The sequence below is a fragment of the Tamandua tetradactyla genome, chromosome 26, assembly GCF_023851605.1.
Source record: "Tamandua tetradactyla isolate mTamTet1 chromosome 26, mTamTet1.pri, whole genome shotgun sequence".
Lineage (NCBI taxonomy): Eukaryota > Metazoa > Chordata > Mammalia > Pilosa > Myrmecophagidae > Tamandua > Tamandua tetradactyla.
In genome coordinates this window covers 40,135,135-40,149,957 of record NC_135352.1, presented here as the reverse complement: position 1 = coordinate 40,149,957, position 14,823 = coordinate 40,135,135, and the positions used below count along the sequence as shown (strand labels likewise).

At 41.1% G+C, this 14,823-nt stretch overlaps 1 protein-coding gene across 1 annotated transcript in view; it reads left to right on the top strand.

The window, feature by feature from the left end:
• GALNTL6 (polypeptide N-acetylgalactosaminyltransferase like 6) overlaps positions 1–14,823 on the top strand; it is a 1,241,919-nt gene that overhangs the window by 1,142,803 nt on the left and 84,293 nt on the right. The window contains exon 9 of the mRNA XM_077144652.1: positions 6,202–6,309. Within this exon, the coding sequence (XP_077000767.1) occupies positions 6,202–6,309 (108 nt within the window). The remainder of the gene's footprint in view (positions 1–6,201; positions 6,310–14,823) is intronic.

Sequence of the window (14,823 nt, the reverse complement as noted above, 5' to 3'; positions counted from 1 at the left end):
CACCACAGGTCCCTATATAAGAAGGAGTATACATAAAATTAAAATAAGAGGGATCATATTCACCTATTCAACAAATATTTATTGACTATCTGTTATGTGCTAAGCCCTTCACTAGTAGCCAAGGATACAATAGTAAACAAAATAGTTATGGAATTTAAAAGTTCAATGAGACACTAAGCAAATCACATATAAACACATATTTAATCATTCAATTACAGCTATCTCCACTTGAAGGAAATCCCGATGTGTTCAGGATTTTGACTCTTACACTCACTGTAGCCCTAGCACCACGAAAAATGTTTGGCACATAGTAAACATTCACTATATACGTGTTGATGCAAATAATGAATTATATGGGAAAGAAGTACAGGAAGGAATCAGAGCATAAAACAGAAGTCCTAGTCAAAGTCAAGAGTTCCAGTTGTGACAGTTAAGTGGAAATATGGCAAACAAATGGGAAATAAGCAAGGAAAGGGGAAGAAGAGGGGCGGGAGGGGAAATTCGTCTTTAGAGAAATATGGCAACAAGCCCTTAGGATGGAAACTCATTGCTTTTAAGGAATTAAAAATAGCTCAGGGACAGTGAAATAATTCTGTGTAATTCCATAATAGTGGATACACAACCTTACACATTTGTCAAAACCCCGTGAACTGTACACACAGAATGATCCCAAAGTCAACTATGAATTTCAGTTACTAAGAATGTGTCAATATTAATTCATCACTTGTAACAAATGGCTCATACTAATGCAAGATATTAATAATAGAGGAAATTGGGAAAGGTGGCAGTGGCAGGTATACATAGGAACTCTGTGCTTTCTGTGCAGTTTTTCTATAAATCTAAAAGTATTCTAAAAATAAAGTTTATGTTTAAAAGAAATAGCCAGGGGGTGGGCCATGGTGACTCAGCAGGCAGTGTTCTCGCCTGCCATGCTGGAGACCCGGTGCCTGCCCATGCAAAAAAAATAAATAAATAGCCAGGGAAGTAGAGGGTAGGGAAAATGATGACTGGGGAGTAGGGACAAGTAAGCAAAGGCTAGACAATGCATAGCCTTTGGAAACTTTATGTAGGAGTTTTATGTGTGTGTGTTTTTAATTAATTTTTTAATTTTTTAAAAAAATATATAACAAATACAAACATTCTTAACTTACAATCATTCCGTTCTACATATATAATCAGTAATTCACAATATTGTCACATAGTTGAATATTCATAATGATCATTTCTTAGAACACTTGCATTAATTCAGAAAAAGAAATAAAAAGACAGCAGAAAAAATTCATACATACCATTCCCCTTAACCCTCCCTTTCATTGATCACTGGCATTTCAATCTAAATTTATTTTAACATTTGTTCCCCCTATTCTTTATTTTTATTCCATATGTTTTACTTCTCTGTTGATACAGTAGATAAAAAGGAGCATCAGACTCAAGGTTTTCACAATCACTGTGTGATTGTAAAAGCTATATCACTATACAATCACCTTCAAGAAACATGGCTACTGGAATACAGCTCTGCGGTTTTAGGCAGTTCCCTCCAGCCTCTCCATTACATCTTCACTAACAAGGTGATATCTATTTAATGCATAAGAATAACCTCCAGGATAACCTCTTGACTCTGTGTGGAATCTCTCAGCCATTGACACTTTATTTTGTCTCATTTCACTCTTCCCCCTTTTGATCGAGAAGGTTTTCTCAATCCCTTGATTCTGAGTCTCAGCTCATTCTAGATTTCTGTCCCACGTTGCCAGGAAGGTCCACGCCCCTGGGAGTCATGTCCCACGTAGACAGGGGGAGGGCAGTGAGTTTGTTTGTTGTGTTGGCTGGAGAGAGAGAGGCCACATCTGAGCAACAAAAGAGTTTCCCTTGGGGGTGACTCTTAGGCCTAATTTTAAGTAGACTTGACCTATCCTTTGTGAGGTTAAGTTTCATGTGAACAAATCCCAAGATTGGGATCTTAGCCTATTGTTTTGGTTGTCCCCACTGCTTGTGAGAATATCAAGAATTCAACTTGGGGAAGTTGAATTTTCCCCCTTTCTCACCATTCCCCGAAAGGCACTTTTCAAATACTTTTTTATTCACTGTTCAAAGCACTCTGAGATTTATCGGGGCATCACTCTGGACAAACCTACAAAATCTCATGCCCTGCTCAAGGTTCCATGTACTTATGGTGTATGGAGGAGTTTTAACTTTGTCCTAAGAGCTGTAGGCAATCACTGAAGGATTTTAAAAGGAAACATAACAAATTCAAAATTATGTTTGAACAGATCATGGCTGTAGTTTGGAGAATGAATTAAATTCTGGAATTCCATAGTTTTCTTAACAACATTGTGTTTAACATTTTAAAAATCTGGACAGGTATTTCAGAATTTGACTTAACTATTCAAAAATTCTGATGGGAAGAATATTTGCAGTAGGTTTTTGATAGGAGACCTGAATTTCAATTCATTTGTGGCAGGCAGAACTCTAAGAGGAGCCTTCCCCTTGGTGTTACTTTCATGACTGAGTTATGTTGCATGGCAAAGAGGATTTTGCAAATGTAATTAGGGTGATTAATCAGTTGACCTTAACATAGGGAGATGATCCTGGTGGACTTAACCTGATCACATGAGTCCTTTAACAGCAGAAAGTTTTCTCCAGCTGGTAGCAAAAGAGGCAGTCAGAAAGGTTCCATTTGATGTGAGGGAGGGTCTCCATTGCTGAAATGGAGAGGGTCCTGGGACAAGAGTCTAAGAACAGCTTCTAGGGGCTGGAAATAATCCCTGGCCAACAGCCAGCAAGAAAACGGGAACCTCAGTCCAACAACCACAAGGAACTGAATTTTACTAACAATCTGAATGAGCTTGGTAAAAGCACGTTGATTTCAGCTTTGTGAGACTCCAAGCAGGGAATCTGGCTGAGCCAGCATGGATTTCTGACCTACAGAACTGTGAAATCACAATTGGCTGTTGTTTTAAGCCACTAAGTTTGTGACAATTTGTTGTGTAGCAATAGAAGGCTGATATGGAGAGTTTTAAAAACTATATGAGCATGGTTATTTTAAAGGTGAGCCTCTGTAAAGGATAGCTAGAATTTTATCCCTGTGTCTGTTAGGTTGTTGTGCTACATCTTAGAAAAGAAGGCCATGATAATCTATTTAACTTTCTACTGTGGCAGTTCTCACCCACTCCCATAAAAGGCATTTAGTTCATTGTGAGCCTTTCTAAGTATTCTTCGAGAACACATAAGCCAAAAATAGATTAAAGCCTAAAAATATAAGGTCCTGGCTGAGGCCTTGGCCCCACTTCCTGCCCTTGCTTGTCACCATCCTCTAGGTCTGCAAGAGCGTTTAGTCACTGTGGTAGTTAGATTCAGTTCTCAACTTGGTCAGGTGAAGGTGCCTAGATCTATTGCTGTGGACATGAGCCAATGGCATGTGAACCTCAACTGTTGCTGAGTACAGCTGCAGTCAGCTAGGAGGCGTGCCTGCTGTAATGAATGATGTTGGATTTAATTAGCTGGTGCTTCAATGAGGGAGCTCAACATAGCACAGCCCAAGCAGCTCAGAACCCATCTCAGAACCCGCAGCTCAGCCCAGGCCTTTGGAGATGCAGAAAGGAATCACCCCAGGGAAAGTTGTTGGAACCCAGAGGCCTGAAGAGAAGGCCAGCAGAGATCGCCCTGTGCCTTCCCATGTAAGAAAGAACCTCAGTTGAAAGTTAGCTGCCTTTCCTCTGAAGAACTGTACATCAACTAAATAAATCCCCTTTTATTGAAAGCCTATCCATCTCTGGTATGTTGCATTCTGGCAGCTAGCAAACTAGAACAGCCACCTTCACCAATTAATGACAACAAGACAATCAACTTTCTGATGAAAAAGAACTAGCCACATGGTCCCACTGGGGATTATAACTTGGTAGTGTGCCCAGGAAAAAAGAGAGCATGGAAATTAGTGATTCCTAACACTATCCATCACAGTAGGATAAGATGGCATCTGTAGGTCATCCATAAATTTTGGCTGTCTGTGTTCCCAGTTCAGGTTTATCAAGCATTTGGAAATATGTAGTTTCAATAACTATACAGTCAAGTTACTGTGGAAGCACACAAAAACTTTGACAAGGTACAGAGAGCTGGGGTTGACTTAACAGCTGCTAACTGGAACCATTTGGAAGCACTGATGCTGGCTGTCACCCAGGAGCTCACTGAAGCTGTTAATCCAAGCAGCCTCACATGGCTTCTCAGGTGGCAGCTTCAAGGAGTCAAATTTTTTTTATATGGCAGTTTAGGGATCCAAATGGAGTGTCCCAGTTGACAAAGCAGAAGCGACATTGTCTTTTAGACCTAGCCTCAGGTCTAAACCACCTGCTGTTTCCCCTGGTCCAAGAATCACAAGTCCACCCAAATTCATGAAAGAGGACAGAGACTGACATTTTGATGGGTGTGTGCTAAGGTCACATTGTAGAAAAGCATGTGATATAACGTGGTGTCCATTTTGAAAAATATAATCTCCTACATATATTATCTTAGGAACACTATATCTCAGTGCTTGAAAGAAATTTTAGAGAATAAAAGTCAGCAAACTATAGCCCCTGACTGTTTTCATAAATAACATGTTACTGAAACATAGCCACTCCTATTCACTGGCAGAATGGAGTAGTTGAAAGAGACCATATGACCCACAGAGGCTAAAATATTTACTATCTGGCCCATTACAAAGTTGTCCAACCCTATATATAGAATATTGGTTGAATATGTGGAATCTGAAGTCGGACATCTACAATTCAAATCTCAGTTCAGGAAGTAGTTGGTTATGTATTTTTGTGTTTTGAGCAAGTTACACAGCCTACCTAGAGTATTTAATCCAGGAATTAGTAACATCCATCATTGGTAGTAAACATCAAATGAAATAATCCATGAAAATTGCATGGTAAAGATTCATAAATGTTATCAGGTATATCAGCTGATCATCTAACGCTTGCCTCCAAAAGGTCATCTACTTCAGAGTTCAACATATTTAGTAATAGGAAGCCCATTTCACCATCAATCATTCTGTTAGACAGTTCTTCCTTCCATTGAGTCAAAATCTATCTCCTTATACTTCTACTCTATTAATTCTAGTTCTTTCTACTTGAGACTACAAAATATCCCTTCCAAAATATTAGGTTCTTTAAGTATTTGAAAAGTATCTGAAATTCATTTAAATCAACTGAGTAATAATCAACAATTTGATAATAATGCCCTTGTGTCCTCTTGGACTTCCATCCACACATCACTTTTCAGTCAACTAGTCTCACTTGGCATAACATTCCTCTTGGTAAAAGAAGATGGAAGGAAGATTTCTCTTTCTCTCTTTCAATATTATACTTTAAAACAAGCTGTGTATCTAACATTATTTTAACCTTTTTCTTACAATGAAAATAGCTAAATGTCTGGTCTATGTGAAGACAATTTATATTTGCTAATTAGTCTTTTTCTGGTTGCAATACTGTTATTGAAACCATGATTAAGTGTATATCTATCTGAATGAGTAGTGATGGTGAAGTATAACCAATCAATTTTTATTACTATGTATAAGTATAGCACCTTAACACATACCTTGATTTTAATATTTACTAAATCCACATCAGTCAATAATTATTTTCTGTACCTAAGAAAAGACTGGTAGTGGGGAGAAATGCAACTATGATTTATAATGTTCACTCCATTGCAAATTCAGAATCACTTAAAGTTTGCAACTTCAAGTTTATGTTCCTTAAATTATCAATCTATTTGAGAAATTCCACTTTTTATATTTTATACTTTTTATTTTGTATTTTTACATTTTATATTTTTTAATTTGCACTTTAAATTCTAATGCTATATCTTCAGATTTTTTTAAAAGATTGTCCAAACAAAAATTTGAATAAATAAGATATCTGAGCACTAAATGATGGCTCAATGCAATATTCATGATAAAATTATGGTGGAATTTTTTAAAATCCAGTGTGTTCCTATTGAAATAAAATTTTACTGAACTAGACTTTTTTTCTGCTCTTTTATAAATCTTTGTTTTAAAAATGTGATTTTCTTTCTAGGTTAGCCATTTGTAATGAATAGGATATATTGACTTCAAGACTTGAGGAGATTTTTAAGATCTTTTTAAATGTATCTTGCTAATTGCTTTTCTGTGAGTGTGAAATTCACTGTTCTCTTTTGTTGTATTTTTAAATATCCCCTCCTCAGGTTTGGATGTGTGGAGGAGAAATGTTTGATGTTCCCTGTTCTAGAGTTGGTCATATCTACAGGAAGTACGTCCCTTATAAAGTTCCTTCCGGCACCAGCCTGGCAAGAGTGAGTAACTGGAATCCCAACAGTTCAAGCTTGGTACAACTTTCCACAGGCAGAGTAGTCAGCCTTACACACAGCATGACTTTAGGCATGGTCTCACAGAAACATCTGACGGAAATAAAACCTACCATTCCATTGGGCAGGCTGTAGTGTATACAGAGCACCTGTGCCCCTCAGGGTAAATTTTCTTTCCATTCCATGGGAAGCGGGAGCTATTTTACTTAGACGTAGCCATGGTAGTTTCAAAAGCATCTCTACATACATTATATCTATTCTTCACCATTCCCTTCTGAGGTTGGTGGTCTTTATTTGGTAGATGAACGAGCTGAGGCTTGGAGAGGTCGCTTGTTCATGCCACACAGATGACAAATAGCAGAGCTGGGGCTTACGCCCAGGTCTCCTGAGCAAACATCCCGTCCTTCTTCCACCCCACGGAGTACCTAAGTCAGATGGAGAAGGTGAATGGGGGACGGGGGAGGTGGGAGCCCAAATTCTGCCTTCCTCACCTTTGTGACTCAGGCCAGCTCTGCCTAAAATTTTACTCCATCCTCGACATTCTAAAATTGACCAAGTCTACGATTTTTTTCTGTGTTGTTTTGACTAGAACTGTTCTCTTAGACCAGATGCTAGGATGCTTTTCTCTTCTGCCTTTTAGAATGGTTTCATACATGTTTGGAAAGCAGTTACATAGTTACTAAGGACATATAGTCACAATACCTTGTATAATTTCTCTAAGCATTGCATGCTGTTTTCTTCGTGGCTGGGTCAGTTTTATTTACCACAATATGTACCTGCTACTGCTCAGATAACAAATCTAGAAAGAAGAGTGTTTTATCACATCCTTTTGCACAGCGTTACCCCTGGGACTTGAATCCTGAGTTATCTTGGTTCTTTTACTAGTAAGCCTTCAGTATTTGAAGTACTATTTGAGTATTTTTATATAAAACTCAAAGAGCTCATATAATAAGCTTTTGAAAAAAACAACAAAGCTAGTTAATCAGGATTCATTAGAATATCAATCCCACAAGGGCAGAGCGCTTTATCTGTTATTTGTGGCTACACTCTAGCACTTAGAAGTGTTTAGTAGGCACTCAATAAATATTTGCTGTAACTAACTTATTTACATACATCATAGTATTTCTCCTGCTTTCCCAAAAACTTACACCTTAGTAGCATACTCCAGTAAACATTCATATACACTATTTGAAGAAGTCAATCGCAAAATCATAAATTGATTAAAACTTCTGCAAAGAACTATGGTTTAATTCAAGTCATGAGACTTAAAACGTATGAATCTGAAAACTCATTTAGCAAAACAACAAGAAATCACATAAGGTAGATGATTGAACAGTTTTTTTGTACAATTACGAATCAACCATGTAGATATCATAAAGCATAGCAGCTTAAACTATCCCCCAAGATGATGATGTCCTCTCATTTATCAACCTTCATTCACTCATATGCACCCTAGCTTGTGCCCCAAACTGAAATTCATTTGCAAGATGGATGTTTATGGCTCAGTTTGTCATCAAAAGTAGAGTGGAAAAGAAGGGGTAGGAGTGCAGGAAGTTATGCTGATCCAAAAGGGTTTATTTTTTAAAAATAAAACTCTTCATATATTTTCAGAAAAGAAATTAAGTACTTTTTCAAGGACTGTCAAATATAGGGAAACTAGGGTTGACACATAAAACTTCTTGGCAAAAAGTGAATATATAGTCGAATGGAAAAAAGTCCATAATTCTGAATTTTAATCTTTTCCACTTAAATTTTGAGCTTGAGAGCTCGTTTTTATTTTTTTTTAAACTGCTAGAGCAATCAGAAAGTCATAAATATTGATGCTCAACTGTCACTTTAAGGAACACTTTATGATTTTTGAAATTAAAAAGGATATTAAAATGAAAAACAATTCCGATATTTTGTGGGAGAAACTCAACTACCTTGCAATACACTGTATTATTACTAAATCATCAAAAATAATGAGAGACTTCAAAAATGCTGCAAATGCAGGGATAGAGCTACTTGATAGGTAGTTATTATTCCCCGCTTTATTAGTAAATGCAGATGAAGATGAAGACTTGGCCCCAAAGTTGGTATTCTTATTTTGCAAAACTTGTTTAATTCTTCAAAATTGTGCATCTTTCATCCATGTATGTACACACAAATGTTGAATAGCCTGCAGTCCTCTAGGCAGCATATCAGTGTGTGTTATAGAAACTAGGTTCAAATCATTAGTTATTAAGTAACTTCTATTTGCCTGCATTACAATAAAATTGGGAGACAAGATATCCGTATGTAAAATCATCAGAGGTACAGATAATTGTTCAAAGGTATTGTAAAGATGCATATCAGTGGAAGGAACTGGTACCTTAGCTGTGACCTTCTCCAAGGGAAAATACTTGAAAGGGGTTCCCTAGGGATACTTCAATTAAATTAGTAAGTTTCAAAGAACAGCGGTTCCCAAACACGGGACCAGTGAGCAGAACTAGTCAGTTCCTGGACAAAAGTTTTCACCCAGCCTCGGTAACCTGAAAGGAAATAGAAAGGAAATAAGAACCACAAAGCTAAATCTATTCAGAGGTTACAGACTTTCCCTTTTTTATGATAGGATAAAACTACGTGATAGTAGATTTTTGCTACCATCCTTATTAGAAAATTAGAAATTAGCATCCCTATAACAGTTCCCAGAAATGCAAATATCTAGCGCACAGCGACTTAAAATGCAGCTTCCTCTGGGACTCAGCCTGTCCCTTGCATTCAGCAGCCTATTTGACCGCGGCTGCGCGGGGCCGCCTTCCACCCACAACAGCAGGCGGCCCCTGAGCGAGGCCTGCTCACCCCTGAAGTCGCGGGGAGGAGGTTTCCAGCTCTGTAGGCAGCACCCTTCCCTTCTCTGGGGTGTGCCTGGCTCTCCTTCATCCCCGAGGAGCGACTTCCACTCAGGGAAAGGCGCTCAGAGAAGCCACGGGGCCTTTGCGCGGAGGGTCGCTGTGCACGGCCCCAGGCAGCTGGGCGGCAGGTGGGTGGGGGACGTCCGGGGAAACCCTGGTCCCGCAGGGGCTGTGTGAGCCAGGCACTCTGTCCAGGACGCAGCAAGTACCGCTCGCTGGGGTGGGGGGGCGGGTCTCAGGCTCCACCATGAATGGCAGCATGTGGGGGGGACAGTCAAAGCCTCCAGAGCCCAGGCAGGTGTCTCTGAGAGCAGAGACAAGACAGAGGTGGGGACAGGTGGCCCGGTGGCTAAGCACAGCAGCTGACTGCAGCCCGGGGGGGGGGGCCCGTGGGAGCAGCTCGGCCGGCTCCCGGGAGGCCCCCCCTGCAGACGGCAAGGGGGGCAGGCCGAGCCGAAAGCAGCCGCCGCCCCAGCCCCAGGAGCGGACAGCACGGCAGACGGGGCTGGGGCCCATGTCAGGGGCGCAGGAGAGGACAATATGGAGGTAGTATACATACTTCCGTGCTTCCTCTGTGATAGGGTGTCAATAACTGCTTTCTCACCTAAAATTTCCTCTTACATTTTATGGTCGCCATTCACCAGCACGAGAGAATTTAGATTTTTCCCAGTTCAGGATCAGAGCCCAAACCAGAGAAGTCCAATCCCAAAAAAGTCCGATTCCACAAAATGTCCTCTGATACTTGAAAGTATAACTCTCATTAAAAGAGAGCACAGGAAAGTGGTTAAAATGGGAAATGTCTTATTTCTTGTATGTTACCACAATAAGATTAAAACAAAAACATAGAGCTGTGCAACACAAAACGTGAACCCCACAGCACCCTATGGATTTCAGCTGGTAATATAACTACAACAACATCAGTTTATCAACTGCAACAAATGTATCAAACTAATGCAAAATGTCACCAACAGGTGACTGCAAGGGGGTTTGTGTGAGAATTCTTTCTGCACAATTTTTCTCTAAATTTACAACTGTTTTAAAAAGTAAATTCAAAAAATTAAAAATGAAAATTTTAAATTACAATTTTTTAAGGAAGTTGAGGTTAAATATCAAATGAAGAGAGTAGGGATCATGAATGAAGGTCCATCTGTCCAGTATCCACACTCTCAAACAGCCGCCCTGGGTGCGCCTTAGACACAGGCTTAGAAAATGAGCAGGGCAGCCAGGCAGCCAGGGCAGGGCCACCGGCAGGAACAAGCTACCAGGTTTCAGTGGGCACCTACGGGGTAGGTGAGCAGACACCCCGGGGACAGGTGAGCGGACACCAGGGGGACAGGTGAGCGGACACCCCGGGGACAGGTGAGCAGACACCCCGGGGACAGGTGAGCGGACACCCCGGGGACAGGTGAGCGGACACCAGGGGGACAGGTGAGCGGACACCCCGGGGACAGGTGAGCAGACACCCCGGGGACAGGTGAGCGGACACCCCAGCGACAGGTGAGCGGACACCAGGGGGACAGGTGAGCAGACACCCCAGTGACAAATGAGTGGACACCCAGGCAGCAGGTGAGGAAACACCAAGGAGGCAGGTGAGGAGACACCCAGGGGGACATGTGAGCAGATACCTGGGGGACGGGTGAGTAGACACCCAGGGGACAGGTGAACAGGTACCCAGGGGGCAGGTGAGCAGACACCCAGGGAGCACATGAGCAGACACCCAGGGAGCAAGTGAGCAAACACCCAGGGCTGCAAAATACTGCGTCTGGGGCCCATGGAGTTAGTCAGGGATGTCCATTGTTGGCAGAATCTGGGGGAGCCGGCATGCCAGCCCAGGTGTGTGCCTTTTTCTTACAGCATGTTGGAGGTACTGATGCATTTTGAACAGGATAAAAATAAGAAGCATAGAGAGACACTCAACCAAGAAGTAAATAATAATGAGGAAAGAGATTAGAGGCAATAACATTTTAAATGCAAGGAGCATCTGTAAAAGAAAATTTGGCAAAAGTGTTTTATTGAGGTGCCTCACTGAGCTCGGGGGAAAAGGCCAGCTGTGATTGTGAGGTTTCCACAGTGCCATCGGAGGGACAAAAAGTAAGAAAGTCAGGACGAGGAAAGGGGACTAGGCCGAGGCTGATGTTAGACAAGGTGGGTTGTGGGTGTCAGCGTCACATGGGCTCAGGGACAGCCAGTTCTGGGGAGACCTACCAATACTGCAGAGAATGCTACGTGCCTGCAGAACCTTTCACCAGACTGTCTTTACAAATAAAATTGATTTATTACTGAAAGAAAATATTCTGCCAGACACTACTTTAGGCCCACGAGTAGTAAATGAAGAATAAGATAAACACAGCTCTCCCTTCTCACAGCCAAGGGGCTGACCACTGCGAGGTCAAGTCCGCACAGCCTGGTGGATTGTAGAGGAGAATTCAGTGAGCTCACAGCAGGGGGAGGCTGAGAGAAGGATTAAATGACAACAATCAGATTCGCTGTGGAATGAGAGCTGTATCTTATATGTTTTACCTGTTTATAAACTATTCTTATAGTGATTATAATGTTATAATTGTGACTATGACTTAACCGATGAGGAAATATATCTTACCTGCAACAAAAGCATCATTACATCCATGTAGCGGCGGGTTCTAGCTTAACAGGTTGTCTATGGCCCGGAGGCTACCCAGTGATCTACCTGCAGTTATGTGTTTTTGGCTTCACATATTTACTTCGGCTCCCTTGGCAGAATGCACCGCTGCATTTCCTATGGCCTTCGGGGACAAAGGGGAAGTCTGAGGGGTGAGGGAGGGTGGTTTTGCACTGTCGGCTCTGAAATGACATCTCCTGTTTCCCGAGACGCTTTCTTCCAGCATCGAGTCCCTGGTGACATCTAGCTCTGACACTCCACCATCATCTCAGACACCCCAAATGCCTGGGCAGGGGGCCGTGCCGGGGAAGGAGGTGGGGAGAGCGTCACCGTGGGTGCCAGCCCCCCGGGGTGATGGTGCTTCTGCCTGGGTGACGGCGTGTCAGCCCCCAGGGGAGACAGAGGGAGACGAGGCTGCAGCACCGGACTCTCCCTTGCTAGTGTCAGAAAAATACCTCAGTGGCAGAAAGCATTAGCAAGCCCACCGTGACTTGTTTGATGCCTGCAAATAAAGTCGCCAGCCAGGCTTTAAAGTGTGGTGAGGATTGGGAAATCTCCACGGCCACCAATGGCCTTTTCTCCCCTGATGGCAGTAAATTGGTTTCATAAAGCTGCCAGACAAATCAGAGCTGTGGCGTGCCAACTTGAGACGTCCACAGTAGACAGCGGCTCTTTCTACTGTTCTTAAAACTGCAGCGTGCAAACACTTTATTTGAAATATTGAGTTCAGGGACATGGTGACCTAAAAAGCAGGGAAAGAGAATTACTTCCCCAATGACTCAGTCCACGTAAGCCACTCAGGCTTCTGTGCAGAAGCAGTTCTTCGGGTTCTAATTCCAGAATCTCTCTCTAATTCTTCCTTAAAATAGGACAAAAAGGAAATTAAGCTGTCCAATATTTGTGGAAATACCTAAAGTGCCATCATGCACTGGTTTCTCTCCTCTCTTCTTACATTTTAAAATATAGTGCCTTCTATTTAGATGAAGCGTTTTTATTTAAGAAATTCAGGTATCTTCCATAAATACTATTTCATTACTCTCCGTGTCATCCTCCCCAAAATTCAATTATAAATTCATTATATACAAGACTGATTCAATAAATCATTAAAATGATGAGTCCAAAGCACGCTGTGGAGGGAAATGCCATCTCTAGCCTCAAAGAAGATGTAAGCCGAGAGAATTTCTATCAATCAGTATTTACCGAGTGCCCAGCACGCGCCAGGCAGAAATGCAGGCAGCGTTTCCTGTCTGACATCCTCTCACCTTAGGACTGTCCATCCGTCCGCAATGGACATGAGCTTCTGGTAGCCAACTCTGGTAAAGCACTAATAGTCCTCCTACAACGATGTCCCTTTTTTAGCACCAGGCATTCTCTGCCTGTTGTGCATATAAGGAAAATAAGCCTAAGTGGAGCCATTCTGTCTGCAAACCATGCACAGAGAGGAAATGACAAAACAGAAAAATGCATTCCTCGCTGCTTAACCTTAGCCTGCATCTCTAATCCTAACCCAATGGCTAGATGTTCTAAAAAAATTAACTATATTGTTTTTGTTTAGTCAATAACAACAGAATCACACACTGTCTTTAAAATTTTTAAACAATGTAAAGATAAAGCATAGAATTTGCAGATGAAATACAGGCACTAAAAAGAAAATGAAGTAAATCACTGACAGGTACAGTGCCTTGCCGTTTGCAGGCATCGTGAAAAGGAAGCAGTGTGAAATCAAGACAAGGTCATTTTTAAAATTAGCAATTTCCCATGAAACCTCCCCAAATTCTCTTTTTCTTGGAGTTATCCCTATTTATTTGCTCAATACAATTTTTTTTCCAAAAACTCCCACAGATGTTATCATCTTCCCAACATTAAGGCACTTTGTTCAATTACTTTGCTACAAATATTTTCCGGACCTTTTCCAAGTTTCAGCTTAGCTCTGACTTGCAAATCAACAATTAATTACAAAGCTTCTCATTGATTTCAGCAATCTCCAAACTAGGGGGACAATATTCAGCATTTCTTGGGCTATCCAGTGTAGACCAACATTTTACATTAGTTTTTTGTTATGTCTGCTGGAAGATTTTATAGGCTAAACATTATACATATATATATATAGCCATGCTAGTTATATAACTGACTGCCATTATTATCACTTTTACTCTGTGAATCCAAATGAAACTAAAATGAGATTTATTTTCTATATCCTGTTGTACCTTTCCCAGTTTGCTCGTACTTTCCCCTCCCTAGAGCACCTAGGCACTTTATGTTATTTAGCATTTGTATAGCTTTTTTTTTTGTTTTTTCAATTACTTAAGAAACAAACTAAGCAGTGAACCGTATTTGTGGGCCGGGGGGGGGGGGGGGCAATAGAATTGTATTTTTATCATCATCCCCATTAGAATTGAACATTTTCCTACATTCACAACTCCACTAGAGCCTCAGAAAGAAGGAAAGCTTGCATAGACAAAATAGATCCCTGCTGCTACAAAATTAAGCTGCTGAAATTCAAGTAAAATTAAAATATTTCAGCATGTCATAATCTCAGTAACTAAAAATGCAACTCTTGCAAGGAGCAGAGCGGGCTTCTTTATAAAAGTAACTTCCAATCAGATGATGAAGCAGCTGGAATACCTGGCTAAGAAGGGCCCATTTTCTGGAATTAGCATCTTACCACCAGATGTCTAAATGCAGTGACGCGATGCCTGAGTCCTCTGCTATCCCATTTCCACTCTGCTCACCCTCTGTTCTAATAGTTCATTAGTACATGGCAAAATTCCATTTCCAACTGCAATCCCAGTGCCACTATATCTCCTTCATAGTGTCATTTCAGATGGAGAGAATATTTCCTTGTTATTTTATAAACTGAGAAATAGTCACATACTAAGTAGCAGCTTTGTCGTGTCTAGATGTTTTGGTCTTCTAACACTGAAAACAGTTTATAGAAATAAAATTTCACTGATTATCTAAGCTTTGAACAGATAATTTTCTGCCTAAGGA